The sequence below is a fragment of the Gallus gallus genome, chromosome W (assembly GCF_016699485.2).
Source record: "Gallus gallus isolate bGalGal1 chromosome W, bGalGal1.mat.broiler.GRCg7b, whole genome shotgun sequence".
NCBI lineage: Eukaryota > Metazoa > Chordata > Aves > Galliformes > Phasianidae > Gallus > Gallus gallus.
The window spans coordinates 8,867,663-8,883,137 of NC_052571.1; the positions used below are offsets into that span (position 1 = coordinate 8,867,663).

Here is a 15,475-nt window from a genome sequence, read left to right on the forward strand (position 1 = left end):
TTATTCAGCCTGGAGAAGAGAAGGCTGCGGGGTGACCTCATTGCAGCCTTTTAGTACCTGAAGAGAGCCTATAAACAGGAAGGGAGTAAACTCTTTGAAAGGGTAGATAACAGCAGGACAAGGGGGAATGGTTTTAAGTTAAAGGAGGGAAGATTTAGGTTGGATGTTAGGGGGAAGTTCTTTACCAGGAGAGTGGTAAGGTGCAGGAACAGGCTGCCCAGAGAGGTTGCGGATGCCCCGTCCCTGGAGGTGTTCTAGGCCAGGTTGGATGGGGCCCTGGGCAACCTGGTCTAGTAAATGGGGAGGTTGGTGGCCCTGCCTGGCAGGGGGGTTGGAGATTCATGATCCTTGAGGTCCCTTCCAACCCAGGTCATTCTGTGATTCTGTGATTCCTGTATTCCTCACAATGTGCATCGGGCTACTTGACAAGCAAGTGTGTCCTCTTAGAGTTCAGGTTCTACATTTAAACAGTTAAAACATGCATATGCAGTACGTTGGCATACATATTCATTTTTTTTTAAGGTCTGTTGTAGTAGGCACTTGATGGGGATACATGCTGTACGGGATAGGCCTCTCCCTAAGCACAGTGAAAGAGTGCTGTTGTGCTCAGACAGACTGTCCTTGCTAACAAAGTAAACAAGATAAGAAGGCGAAGGAATGAGGAGACAATAGGAGCCAAATAAGGAATTGTGGTAAGGGGCTAAGATCCAGTACGGACGAATCAGGACAGGGCACAATAGCTCAAGTAAGGTATATAAGCTGTGTGTATTAGTGAACAAATGCCATTTTACTGCTCATCATATTGGTGTGCGTCTGCAGTCATTTGGCCCTGATCAGGTAATTGGTCAGTGTGCTCTAGGGCTAACACAGGAGGCTAACATCGCAGTTGTAGAAGGCAACAAATGGTGCCTCGTGTGAGGAGGCAGACTGTGTTTTGATGCCCTTTGCGTGAATACGAGAGCTGGGGTGACGACAGCCTGACTAGCCTGCAGCGGCGGGGAGCCCTGCAGAAGACTGACGTGACGGCAGTATTGCACGCAAGTGTAGCCTGCGGCGCGGGAACCTGAGGTGACGGCAGGGCGCCTGCAGAAGACCGAGGTGACGGCAGTATTGATTTCAAGTGTTGCTTGCAGCGGCCGGGAGCCCTGCAGAAGACCGAGGTGACGGCGGTATTGCGTGCAAGTGTAGCCTGTGGCGCGGAAAGCTGAGGTGATGGCAGGGCGCCTGCAGAAAACCGAGGTGACGGCGGTATTGATTGCAAGTGTAGCTTGCAGTGGCGGGGAGCCCTGCAGAAGACCGAGGTGACGGTGGTATTGCGTGCAAGTGGAGCCTGCGGCGCAGAAACCTGAGGTGATGGCAGGGCGCCTTCAGAAGACCGAGGTGATGGCGGTATTGATTACAAACCCGATGTGACGGCGGGGAACTGACTATGGAACATGTTCTTAAGGTATTGCTTCAGTTTTGTAAGGATTACTTTGGCAAGAATACGCCTTCTAAGAAGGATATCCACGCAGTTATTTCCTGGTTAGAGTGGGAGGGGGAGGTTAAAGCCCCCCAAGAGATTCTTGATCACCAGATGTGGGATGATCTCACCTCTGCGCTTGCGCAACATATTATGAGCGCTCAGGAGGGCGGGTCCGAGTTAAAAACTTGGGGTCTGATACTAGGGGCGTTGAAAGCGGCCAGAGTGGAAGGAAAGGTATTGGTGGAGGCTCGATACCTTTTTGGTCTTGGCGGTGGAGGCGAGACACCAGACCCGGTCGGGTCTGATGGGGGCTCGGGAGCAGTTTCTTGCAGGGGCCAAGAGGAGACGGAGCTGCCAATGACCGTTGGCGAGATGGCGCCGGCTGAGCCGACCATGCTCAGTTCAAAAGAAGACAAACAACAAGAGAGTGGATGTTCGTTGTCTCATTCCCCGCCCCCGTATCCGGACCCCTCAGGCGGAACGTTGTATCCTTTATCTGAATCGGGTCAGTGTCCCCTGACTCAAGGGGGGTGGAGGGAGGTGTGATCTACATGAGCAGGATCAACTTACTGCCCACAAGGGGAGGGACCAGACAAAAGGTCCATCCAATGCGGACAGGGGGCGTAGCCTACCGTCTCTGGTCACTCCCAGGGGCGGTGGTGTGAGTGATAGTGTAGAGGAGGAAGAAGGGGCTGGCTTTGAGTGGAGGGGGAGGGATCAAATGACGGACTGGAATCGGATTAGATCGGAGTCTGAAGGGAAGGGTATAGTTCCAGAGGCATTCCCAGTGATTGTGAGTGATCGTGGTCCCGAATGGGTGCCGCCTGACCCCGGGGGTGTTACGCGCCTGGTGGAATTTATGGATAAAAGAGGCCTGAAATTGCCCCTGACGTTAAATGCACTACAGGCTTTGACTGCACTGGTGCCTCTCCTCCCCCACGATATCACAAACTCAGTGCGTGTGGTGCTCAGGCCGGTCCAATATACGTTATGGGAGATGGACTGGATGGCCGAATTGAGGGGGCTTGCTGGGGCGGTGAGGGTCGGCCCGGGCTGCTTCCTGTGTGGAACCTGCATCCAGCGGCTTTCAGGGAAGGCCGTGGGAGTGGCTTCGCCCCAGGGCCAGTTAGCAAAACTAAGGCCAGGGGAGCTAATAGCAGCCACAGATGCAATGGTGGAAGCATTTAATAAACTCGCGCATAAGGCTGAACCACCTGCTCAGTGCACAGATATTACCCAGGGCTCGAATGAATCTTTTCAAAGCTTTGCAGACAGGCTTTTAGCTGCTGTAGAGGGGTCTGATCTTCCGAAACCGGCCCAAGGGCCAGTGATCATCGACTGTCTACGACAGAAATCGCATGACAATGTTAAGGCATTGCTGTGAGCCGCCCAAGTACGCTTAATACCCTGGGAGAAATTATTCAGTATGTCTTAGATAAGCTCAAAGTGGCTCTTTTAACTAATGAAGGACTTGCCGCAGCTATAGTCGCAGCTGTTGGCCCACAACAGCAAAGATCGCTGCAGCAGCAGAGGCCGTGTTTCCGATGTGGCCAATATGGCCACGTTAGAGCACAATGCCCCTCTGGGAAAGGCCAGTCAGGGCCTCCTGATTGCAGGAAGGGCTTGCTAAAGAGTATCCGTTGTCAGGTATGCGGCAGTTAAACATCATGAATCTGGAAAAATTCTGTGGGTACCATCGTGAAAAGTAATACCAGATATAAGCAACATATCTACTAAAACTGAGTCTAGGTGTGAGTTTTTCTACAGAAATTCTTCATTGGCAAACCGAAGCCAACTCCAGATCAACCGAGGGATGGACGACGGGATCAAGAACCACTCATCAAGAGGAGCACCACACCTGCAACGCTGACACTTCCAATGTTGCTGATGTTTATGGTGTCCCTGGTGATCACAGCGTGTCACAAACAACTACAGTGGACACAAGAACATATGCAGAATATTAACGAAGAGCGTGATCCCTTGGGGAGCTGGCTGGATGGACTGTTTGGGGGAATGGGTTCATGGTTAAAGCAATTGCTTAAGGTTTTTGCGATAGGGCTTGCAATCTTTGCATGTATTCTGATCTGTCTTCCATGCTTTGTAGGATGCTTGCAGAACTTCTTGCAACGAATGATGGAAAAGATTTTTGACCATCGGATTGAGTATCATAGACTGCGTGAAAGGTTGTAGAAGGGTTTAGGTTGTTGCGTTCGTGCTGTAACGGGGCAAGGCTTGGCCAAGCACGGGAAAGGACTCCCTGTTGCTCTGATGTTTGCTTAAAGGAATGCAGTAGAAGGGTAGTAGAAATAGTTTGCTGAAATGTATTTAAGATTAGGCGCTTTGCGTTGCTTTGCGATGTGCGGGTTAGGCACGCGTGAGAGACATTTAGCTGAGGGAGGGGGAGATGTTGTAGTAGGCGCTTGACAGGGATACGTGCTGTACGGGATAGGCCTCTCCCTAAGCACAGTGAAAGAGTGCTGTAGTGCTCAGACAGACTGTCCTTGCTAACAAAGTAAACAAGATAAGAAGGCAAAGGAATGAGGAGACAATAGGAGCCAAATAAGGAATTGTGGTAAGGGGCTAAGATCCAGTACGGACGAATCAGGACAGGGCACGATAGCTCAAGTAAGGTATATAAGCTGTGTGTATTAGTGAACAAAAGCCATTTTACTGCTCATCATATTGGTGTGCGTCTGCAGTCATTTGGCCCTGATCAGGTAATTGGTCAGTGTGCTCTAGGGCTAACACAGGAGGCTAACATCGCAGTTGTAGAAGGCAACAAAGGTCTTGTATATATGTGCAGCATTTCAGTTTGGTGCTATATCTTATATATGTATGTTTCTGTTCTACCACTCTGATCTACATAAACACAGCTAGCATTTACTATTGCAGAAACTCCTCCTTGTGCAGTTGAAAACATATCTAAAGTCATTCTATTTTGCAGTGCCATCCTGGCTAAGCTGTGGACTTCTTTAAGGGTAATAATAGCATCTAATGTTTCATTTCCAAGGTGTTCCATAACTACTGAGATGTTTACTGTAGCCTTTTCCAATTCTGCAACTCCTGAAGAGGGAATTAACCACCTGTCGAATGAGTGAAAACTACCAGGTCTTTCTATTAGTGGATTGAGCACTTCTCTTGTGACTTTTGAGGGTACTTGGGCCTGTATTATCCCAGTTAACTTATCTGTTACTATCGCCTTTGGCATTAGTATTCCTAGGTTACTGGTTTCGATCCACCATGGGGGTAATATCTTCCAAGTTTGATTTACACATAGCCAGTACCATCCTTTCCCTTTAGCTTACACCCAATATTCATCCCTGTTTTTTTTTCCAAAATACTAATTTGTCATTTGTACTGTCCATTTACAGTGCGGGTATTTTCCTACAGGAGCCTTCCCTAATTGTTTAGTCCCTATGTCTGTCAGACAAATGGTATCATTCATAGGCTAGGTCCCTACAGTCCGTGTTTGTGATTCTATATATTTATCTGAAAAGTACTCTACAGATTTGTTAACAAATACAGTACCCTAACTCTGTTTTGGTAGTGGTAATCCCCATAATGGGTACAGACTTGCCTCATATTTTGGCAATTATGAGCATATCCAACAAAAACCAGAATTTCTGGCATCAGCCACCTTTTTCATCAAGTTCATGTGCTTATTTTGATCCCATGCATTCAACTGATAAGCATAAGTAAGTATTGATAAAATTATTGTTACCATTTTAGACAAACAGAATATATATCCTTTAAGTACTGCAAAAGAGGTTTTTTGTTTTTTTTTTCCAAACAATTAATAAAAGCAAACAATTAATGCAGTTAATATAAGGCAAACAATCACTATATACTCTAAAGGTAACTATATCAGTAACTACATAAAAGTTCATAATATGATTTTTTGTTTCCCTGTTTACTGGTTGCATTCATTTATGTGAAAATTACAGTTTCATCAGTGCAGTCTGTTCTACTTGCCACTGTGGGCTGGGCGCTTTTTGTTCTTGTGTAATGAATTCAAGAATCTACTCCTACCACCTCAATAGCAGTGTGCGTTGTCAGTCGTATTCGATATGGTCCTTTCCATTTCTCCTGTAGTGGTTTGGAGCTCCAGGTCCATAGATACACCTACTCACTGAGTTGGAACAGATGTGCAATGACTTCCAGAGGTGCTGGTGCCGCCTGAACCGTGAAGCTATGGATAGAAGATAGGACTTTCTCTAAAGAGATGACATATTCTCTTAGTTTTACTTCACCTAATTGGTTTGCATCAGTACTACCTACCAATATCTGAGATGGTCTTCCATGCATAATTTCATGAGGACTAATTTTCTCTTTAGCGTGCAGTTTCACTGTCATGTGAAGTAAGGTGAGAAGAAGAGCCTGAGACCATTTCAAGTCTGTCTCTTGACAAATTTTACTAATTTTTTATTTTCAGGGTTTGATTCATTCTCTCCACCTTTCCACAAGATTCTGGTCTGTATGGAGTATGTAAATCCCATCCTATTCCAATGATTTTTTCTAAGTTTTGAACAATTCCAGCTACAAAATGTGAACCTCTATCTGATGATATTCCTAATATTACTCCAGATGTAAGTATGATTTCCTTTAGCAAGACTTTTACTACTTCTCTTGCTTTAGTTGGAGTGACAGGGAAAACCTTCTGGCCATTCTGAGAAAGTATCAACTAATGCCAATAAGTACCTGTAGCTGGCTTGTCATGGGAGTTCAGAAAAGTATACCTGCCAATAGTCTCCTGGGCTGTCACCTCTCCTTGTAACTCCAGGAGATGGTCTCTATGCATTCTGTGGATTATATTTCAGGCATACTTCACAGAAACGGAACAGTGAAAGTCTTCTGAGAATTAGGTACCCAGAAATATCGACAATCCATGGAATTGGAGCATTAACTCTTTAACTCCCAGTGTACTACATGATGTTATGATGTAGAATACCGATAACAAAAATCATAAAATCATGACATTCCACCTTTATTCCACATCACTGCATCATGCTTAATACATAATATAAACAAACAAACAAAAATTAACATGCATTAAACACACACACATATATATAAACATACTTGGAATTACTGTCTGCACTCCATCATCAAATTCCCTTGTGGTATACATTGAACATCTCCATTTTTCTGCATCACTCACCAAGTGGGCCCAGGTCCCTGAGAAAAAAAAGTTCCACGGAGAGGTTTGCCCTTTCCAGAAGCTGGAAAGATTCCAAGAGCTTTTCCCAACATGCTCTTTACATGTACTACAGGGACCTTATCTCCCTCTACAGTATGTAGGGAGCTGGAATGAGCAGGACCATCGCGATTGATAGATCCTTGAGTACTGACCAACCAGGTAGTTTCTGCCAAATGCTTCTCCCAGTGCTTAAATGTTCCACCACTTGCTGATTTCAACATACTTTTTAACAATCCATTCTATCGTTCAATTTTACCAGAAGCTGGTGTATGATAGGGAATATAATGAATCCACTTTGATGAATCTTTGGCCCAAGTATTTACAAGATAATTTTTGAAATGAGTCCCATTATCAGACTCAGTTATTTCTGGAGCGCTGTGCTGCCATAGAATTTGTTTCTTGAGACCTAATATGGTGTTTCAGGCAGTAGCATGGAGAACAGGATATGTTCAAGTCACCCAGTGGTTGCCTCCACCATGGTAAGCACATAATGCATACCATCACGGTTCTGTGGCAAGGTGATATAATCAACCTGCCACGTCTCCCCATATTTATACGTTTGCCATTTCCCTTCCCCCCAGCGAGGTTTCATCCTGTTGGCTTATTTAATTGTAGCTCATGTTTCACAGTCATGAATAACCTGTTGTGAAGGGTTTACAGGCTGGTTTGGCCGGTTTCCATGACTAATGGGGCACAGGGGACCCATGGACCTATGCCCCAGGAAAAGGGATAGGGCAAAAGAGGAAAAGGGTAGGGAGATGGGCCTAAAACAAAGCAGTGGCAACAATCTGAGGAGAAACAAACTAATTTACTAGAAAAGGTATCGGAATGCAAGAAAACACAGTATAGTACAATATAATTGGAAGTGAAGCTAATAAATCAAATAGAGAGAGTGTGTGGGAAGAATACAGGGATGCCATCCAGACTTGCAGACATGGGATCAGGAAAGCCAAGGCACAGGCAGAACTGAACATGGCAAGGGATGTGAAAAACAGTATGAAGACATTCTACACATACATTGGCCAAAGCAAGTGTACCTCCTTTGGTAAATGTAAAAGGAGAACTGGCTTCAACAGATGAAGAGAAGGCTAAGGTACTGAATGAGTTCTTTACCTCGGTCTTCACTGGCAGCCAGGATTCCAGTATTTCTCACGTCCCTGAGCCCTGCATCCCTAAACCTCTAGGTGGGGACCGGGAGAGTAAATCCCCCCCCACTATAAGGGCAGAGCAAGTCCAAGACCGCCTCATGAGACTGAATGCGTACAAGTCTATGGGGCCGGATGAAATGCATCCCAGGGTTCTGAAGGAGCTGGCTGAGGTGGTTGCTGAGCCTCTCTCCATCATATTTGAAAAGTCGTGGCTGTCAGGTGAGGTCCCGGGTGACTGGAGGAAGTGTCACATCATTCCTTTTTATAAGAAAGGGAGAAGGAGGACCCAGAGAACTACCAGCCAGTGAGTCTCACCTCTGTACCTGGGAAGTTCATGAAACAGATCCTCCTGGACTGCATGCTTGATCACATGAGGAATGAGTGTGTGATCCAAGACAGCCAGCACGGCTTCACCAGGGGAAGGTCATGCCTAACCAACCTGGTGGTCTTCTATGATGGAATGACAACATTGGTGGACAAAGGGAAGGCGACCAATGTCATTTACCTGGACTTGAGCAAGGCCTTTAACATGGTCCCCTACCACATCCTTATCTCCAAATTGGAGGGATGTGGATTTGATGGGTGGACTGCCTGATGGATAAGGAATTGTTTGAAAGGCCGCAGGTAAGATAACACACTATATTACAATATAATTGGAATTGAAGCTAATAAATAAAATAAATGAGAGAGTGTGTCCGAAAAACCGAAGGCCTTACTCTAAGTAAGCCAGGGCAATATGGTACCTGCAACAGAGACGAGCCAGATGATCAAAAGGAAAGGAGAGGGAAAGTGATCTGCAAACAGTTTTTATCTTTCACTGAGTGGAAATGGTAACACAAATAACACAAAGTCCTCTGGGGCATGTAGTATGTAGTTCTTCTCTTCTGAGAACCAGGTACCCGGAACTATCCACAATCCACAGAACTGGAGCATTAACTCTTTAACTCCCGGTGTACTACATGATGTTATGATGTGGAATACCGATGACCAAAAATCATAAAACCATGACAGCACCTGACTGAGGGGAAAAAGTATGCCTTGACCTGTTCAGATACAGTATGTGGCCTTCTACAAGCCTATCCAGTGCTGGGAGCTGACCAAGCCCATACAGTCAGAGTAGACTCACAAACAGAGAGACTCACAAAATTAATGACATCATATGGGACCCCACAAGTCATGGAAAGTTATCAAGGATCACATTTTACCAGAGCTCTTGTACAGAAAGGGACCAAAGATAATAAATAACATTGAAGGGTATTTCCACTTACCATACCATCCTACCAGAGCAGGTCTTATAGAATGTTATAATGGTGTTTTGAAAACAGCACTTCAGGCTGACACTCAGTCTATGAATGGGTGGACAACATGACTGCATGAGGTATTAAGAGACTTAAATGAAAGAGATGGTCGATCCAGTGCTTTATGCATACTACAAACTACTTGGGCTTCTTTGCTTAGGATATAGATAAGGAGGATCAAAAAGCATATAAAGCCACACATTGACACCATGAACAACTTACTGCTCTCTGCCCGTGTTGACCTTGAACCAGGTAACCGCAAAGTAGAATGACCATGGGATGTGCAAGACCAAAATGGTGTGGCCTCCTCACTCCTTGGGAGATGTTGTTGGAAAAGGGAGGCTCTGTAACTCCTTAGGTGCTTGGTACTGTAGGAATGGAATGTTGTTTCTGCATTAGATACTGAAAAGGGGGAATTGATCTGAAGAAGTAGAGCACAATGTATTTGCATTTTGTAACTTGTCCTTAGAAATAGCTGATGTGAAAAGGTAGAAATACCATATGTGTTAGTAGCATATTTTAGAAGTATAGTTGCTGAATTATGTGATTAATTCTTGCTTGCAAAACTGCAATAGTTTTTAAATGTTCCAAATAGTATAGGTATGGTATTATGGACTAGAAAGCATACTGTAGGGCTATTCTGTTGGATAAGAGACCCTCAGCAAAATAAAAACAGACTTAACAAACATCAAAGAAGCCAGGGCCTCTACACAAGGATTGCCTTGCTCTGTGGGTAGGTTGGGATGCAACAGGCAGGCATCAAGATACTCCCCTCTATCCTCCTTCCAAGCTTATCTCTATGCAAGGATGAGCAGGTGTCCAGAAACAATGACCGAGTGTTGAATGAGCAAATGTGAGAAGTTAACTAATTAGCGATATATGCTTAGCTAGAAAAAATTTATGTTTATCCAGTATCCGTATGTTTAGTTGAGCGTCGGGAAGATTGTGAACCTGAAGTACTCAGCCAATGAGGAACCAGGGGAGAAAGAGATAAGCGTCGAGTAATAGGACATAAAAGATGTAACGCTGTTTTCTGTGTGCTCTCCTGCTTGCAGGAGGCCCGCCACTGCAATTGCGAATAAAATCTGCTTTATCAGAGATACCATCCTGATAAATTATTTGGATATTTTCAACAGTACCTAGCCCACTATAATACTTGTTGATGCACTGATTTTTATTGTATAAGGAACTCTTCAATAGAATAGAACTGCAAGCATAAATGGTTGGCCAACCTTCAATGAAACCACTACCAAAATAATGGATGAAGTTTGAATGTAGAATTGTGCATGACCTCATTGACCTATGGACTGGAACTCTTCAAATGGAACTGATGTGTGGATAGGAGCTTTACCCAAAAGCTGGTGTAAGAATATTACCTTACCCAAATCTTTGAATAAGAGTCCTAATAAGTCTTCCGTGCATGTAATACCATGGGGTTCTTTGTGGGCTTGTGGTCAATATGGCTGGCCTTACCTACACTTTAATTGGACTGGATGATGTACTTGGGAATGGCCTTATGTATCCAGTATAATACATTCCAAGTTACCACAAACATCAACTAATTGGCAAACTTTTCTCACCAGACATTGATATAAATTGACTGCTTGGTGGTTCTATGCCATGGCCATCTTCTCACCACAAGCTGTGGTTATTTCTATCAAATAGCAAGTATCGGCATTAGCTAATCAGAGAAGCAGCAGTAAATTTAACCCAAAAAGCTATTGAGATGATCAACCAGGAGTTAGAACAGACACAAAAAATTGTACTACAGAATCACATGGCGTTAGACATTTGATTGCTGCCCAAAGAGGTACCTGTGCAATCATTAACACTGATTGTTGTGTATATATTCCTCATGCTTCCAAAACTATAACTCATATAATGACACAGATGAAGACTCAAATTACTAAAATCAAACAACTAACAATTGACCTTATCTCTACCTGGTTAGCGTTCATACTTTCATGGTGGAAGAAATGGTTGTATGGTATTATTAGATTTTGTCTTAATTGCCTTATTAGTTGCTACGCACTGTATTTCTTAGATGGAATTTGGATGCAATGCACATCAGCTATCTTCAAATGAACTATGTCTCAGTTCAAGCTGTGAAGGGGTGGAGTGTGGGGGGAAAATATAGATCATGGCATGAACAGGCAACTAGCGCATGAGAAAGGGCTCATTTTAGCTTGGGAATGTAGACTGCCTCAGCCCATGCTTCTACACATAGCCAGAAGAAACTTGTTTATGAGAAAGTGCTCTGCAGCTGTAACCAAGTATCCTTGTTTTATGTGAATGATCTCACTTATCTTGGCATGCAATGCTTTATTGTCTCCTGCTGTTATATATATAGCCATGGCAGTAGTGTGGACTGGCTGCCCCCAGTAACATGAGTACTTCTCTATTAATTTGATGAATAATAACTTGCCTCCACATACTTTATTTGGGATCAGTAAACTGTATGCAGAAGTGCTGTTGCTCCTGCATGACAAGTGAAAAGGAGAGAGGTGAACAGGAGATGTGCTGTCTCAGTCCCTAGTAGCAGTGCAGGCACTGTCAGAACAGTGTCCCAGTGAGGCTTCAGGCAGGCTGCAGGACTGATCAGAGCTTGACAAGATGCCTGGAGACATCAGGGCAAAGGGATCACACCCATTCTGTTTAAAGCTTAGACTGTTACGAGCTTAGCATGCCTTGAACTTGGTGGTTGTGCTTCTATATAGTATATATATGCAGAGGTATATTCAGAGGGCTGTACCGGCGATCAGACAGGGTCTATGCAGATAAAAACAAAACCAAGCAGACTGAAGGCTGTAAATAAGGCTCTTTATTTGTAGAGTGCGATGTCTAGCCCCTAGCACAGTTCCTGGAAGGTTATGGCCAGTGCCGAGATGCCCCCTGACAGCAGCCGAGACCCCCTTCCTGGCCAGCTTCATACCCGATCCCACTCCCTTTCCCGTGTCGCCCAGGTGTTGTTTATCATCCTCTTCCGGTAATGGCTTACAACAGCCACCCTCCCTCAAGGCGGAGTGAGCGTCATTCCACGCCTATTCCAGTGTAATCTCCTCCCACCTGTGTCCCTTTCCGGTGTTTTTTTTCCTGTCTGCCGTTGCCACATCCTTTGCTAACATCAGCTCGCGCCGCCATATTGAAAGGGGAAGCAGTCTACTAGCTCGGCTGCCGTAGGGAGGGACGCTGGTCTCCGCTATCTCTGCCTCTCTTGCCACGGTCGAGGCTCGTTCCTCATGAGTTCGCCTGGCTGGTCGTAGCCGCGGTGCGGATAGGGCCGAGGTGAGAGTGGTTGTCGTGCCCTCTCCGGACTCCTGAGCTGTCATTAAGTCCCTCTCTCTTCGGCGGGTCTTTGCTCTTTTACCACCTCCGGCCATGACTTCCCTCACCCAGCGCTGTTCCGGTCTGGTGCAGCGGCGGACCGAGGCTTCCCGCAGCGCCGCCGACGAGGAGCGAGGGGCTAGGGGCGGCCCAGAGGACGAAGGCTGCCGGGACGAGCTGGGCGACGACGAGAAGGGAGATTGCAAGCAAACGCGGCTCACTCTCATGGAGGAGGTGCTGCTTCTGGGCCTTAAGGATCGTGAGGTGCGGTGAGGCTGGGGCGGGTCTAGCCCTTGGGACTGAGGGAGTCTCGGTGGTGCTAGTGGCTCCGAGGAGATGGGGCTTGAGGGGATGCTGATTATTTGGAGGCTTGTGGAGGGCACTGAGGAGGAAAAAGAACTCGTGGGAGGGCATTGATGGTACAGGAGGGTGGAAGGTGCAAGTGGGACGGGAACAAGGAGGCTGCTGGGTAAGTTGAGGGGGATTTGGGGCGGGGACGTTGCTGGGGAGACTGTGGTGGTGGTAGAGGCAGGGGTGTATGCCCCAACAGATTTTTGGAAGAGGTAGGAAAGGTACTTGGGTGTTGGAGGAGAGGAAGCCTGGCAGAGGTTTTGGGATACCCTTTGGATATGGAGTTCGTGGAGGGGTTTTTAAATACGTAGCAACTCAAGGAAGGCAGTGTGGGGGAAAGACAGAGGTAAGGGTCAAGGCCTCCAGACAACGTTGGTTGTTTACTTGGAGGCCTGAATAGACCTATGGTTGTTATACTTCTCTTGCAACTTACCTGTGGCTTTTATGTGGGAGACATGTCAGATGTAGCTATATTGTACTTACGGGGCTTTAGGATGTTTAGCAGCCTTTTTTAGAAAGACTCTTCAGACATCTTTCATTATGTGAAAAATGTCTTAAAATTTGGGGAGATAAAATGTAACAAAAATGGGCCTTGAACTGTGAGTCAAAATGAACAAAATGGCATTACTGTGTTTTTACTGAATTTATAACTTGTTTGTCATGGTACTGTGAATAACTAGGTATATTTCTACTAATGTGGTAGTCAACTTTATATTGATTATCATTTGGAAGGGTTACTCAATATAAAAAAAATCTACATTGTAGAAACCCAGACTTATCAGAGGAAATAATTTAATGTGATGAAGCATAATATGTCTCTATTTTAGATATGAGATATAATATGAGCTGAAGTGACCTGCTTCATTTTCTGCTGTTGTTGCAAGTAAGCTAATGGAGACAAATCAGTGATTTGGGTGGAAGTATCTTGAAGCTGTACCTGTTCATGAGAACAAAAAAAAAAAAATGGGAGGGAGAAAGCTGCCATACAGTATATTCTTTGACAGTGCATTGCATCTACAATAAATGTGCTGGTTGATGATAAATAGACTAAAGAGTAGCTCTCCTGCTTAATGCTCATTTTTTTTAATGTGTGACAGTATATCTCTATGTGTGTCTAAATATCTGCTACAATAACATGCTTTATTTGTCTCTGTGCTCCAGGTCATGTTCTTGTAATCCCATTTTTTTTTTTCAGATGGACCTTGCCATTACATCCTGATAAAGTCAGTAGAATTTCACAATGATGTGTGCTTTTACCTATTGACTTTGAAGATGTGCCTATGCAGGTGTTTCTTCCAACTTACCTGAATAGTTGCAGGGAAGTATTAGGTGTGCCAAGACAAGTATCTGTCAGGATAGGAGGTCTTTGAGGAAGATGGGATAGACTGGGTGGTCTTTTGGCCCAGTTTTTCCATGAATGTGTGGTAAACCTGTTGAATTTGTGGATGTTAGACTGTAAAGACTTCAAATTAGGAAGTATTCTGTCTGCCTAGGAAGAACATAGAACACAAGTGTTCCTAATATATCAAAAGTTAGTAATTAAAAAAAAAAAATCCAATGTTGCCCTGGTATGCATCAAAATTATAAATCATCTAAGTTTAGTAAGAGCTGCAGTGGCACTTGCTAAAAATAATGTATTTGTATTGAGAAAGGAACTGCTTACAGTGACATGAGTATTCATGACTACCTTGAGATTTTGCAGTTGAAATATCAGACTAGAATGATAATGTCATCTATAGGGTGGGGGGCTTAATGTGCACAAACTAGCATACACAGTTTCTGAGGTTTTTTGGACACAAATCACTAGGGTTTGTGTTTAGCTTTTGTCTCCTTGCACCCATTTCTTTTATACTTAGTAAAGCTCTTTGTCTTCATTTTTATAACTTAAAAAATGAATCTATAGTTTTAAGACTAATTATAGTTCTGTTATTCTAATGATAAGGAAAACAAATTTATGCATTAGGAATGCTTTTTATGAAGTTTTTTTTACTTGCAATAGAACTGATTCCCAATGACATTTATGTGAGGCTTTCTCATGACAGCCAGCAAAGAAAAGTAATAAAAGATCTATAATTGTGAAACTATGCCAAGTGTGTGTAAGGGAAAGATAAAAGTAGGTATGTGAGCTTTAAGCTCGATTAAAAGCCAGTAAATCTAAAGCTGACAAGGCATGTTTTATTTAAGTGAGCACTAAATTATTTTATCCTGTTGGAATAAAATAAAAGCCTTGAGTTTGAATTGCTCTAAGAGCATGTTTCCCTAAAAATGTTTTCTCCCAGAAAAGTAACTGATAACTGCATTGATAACTTTGCTTTGAGGGTTTTGGGGGTAACTTTTTTCTAACATTAAGTAGTGGTGAATATGGCATAACATGATGTAAACTGTATACAGAAAGCCTCACATGCAAGTAGCCACCATTTATTGTTTATACAAGTAGGTGGAAGAGCCTTTGCTCTTAGGAGAGGTTTACAGGAAGATTCAGAGAGTGATGGATAGATGAGTTCATAGAATTACTGAAAGGCTTGGGTTGGAAGAAACCTTAAAAATGTTATAATTTCAACTCCTCTCATGCTGTGGACAGGGTTGCTGCCCGCTAGATCCAGTTGCCCAGGGGCCCATCTAATGTGACCTTGAGCACCTTTGGAGATGGGATATATGCAGCTTCCCTGGGCAACTTGTTCCAGTGCCTCAG

At 44.3% G+C, this 15,475-nt stretch overlaps 2 protein-coding genes across 2 annotated transcripts in view; both read left to right on the forward strand.

Moving 5' to 3' along the window:
- Positions 1-781: 781 nt before the first annotated feature.
- LOC112530489 lies at positions 782-5,502 on the forward strand. Its single transcript, XM_025144596.3, has one exon. It carries the CDS (start codon positions 2,187-2,189, stop codon positions 2,847-2,849), a length of 663 nt encoding a protein of 220 aa, XP_025000364.1. The 5' UTR covers positions 782-2,186; the 3' UTR covers positions 2,850-5,502.
- Positions 5,503-12,244: 6,742 nt separating this feature from the next.
- LOC107049174 (Golgi phosphoprotein 3-like) overlaps positions 12,245-15,475 on the forward strand; it is a 135,945-nt gene continuing 132,714 nt past the window's right edge. The window contains exon 1 of the mRNA XM_015300432.4: positions 12,245-12,696. Within this exon, the coding sequence (XP_015155918.1) occupies positions 12,487-12,696 (210 nt within the window). The 5' untranslated portion in view covers positions 12,245-12,486. The remainder of the gene's footprint in view (positions 12,697-15,475) is intronic.

Coding starts and splice junctions, on each gene's coding strand:
- LOC112530489 (XM_025144596.3), top strand. CDS start 2,187: ATGACGGACTGGAATCGGATTAGATCGGAGTCTGAAGGGAAGGGTATA.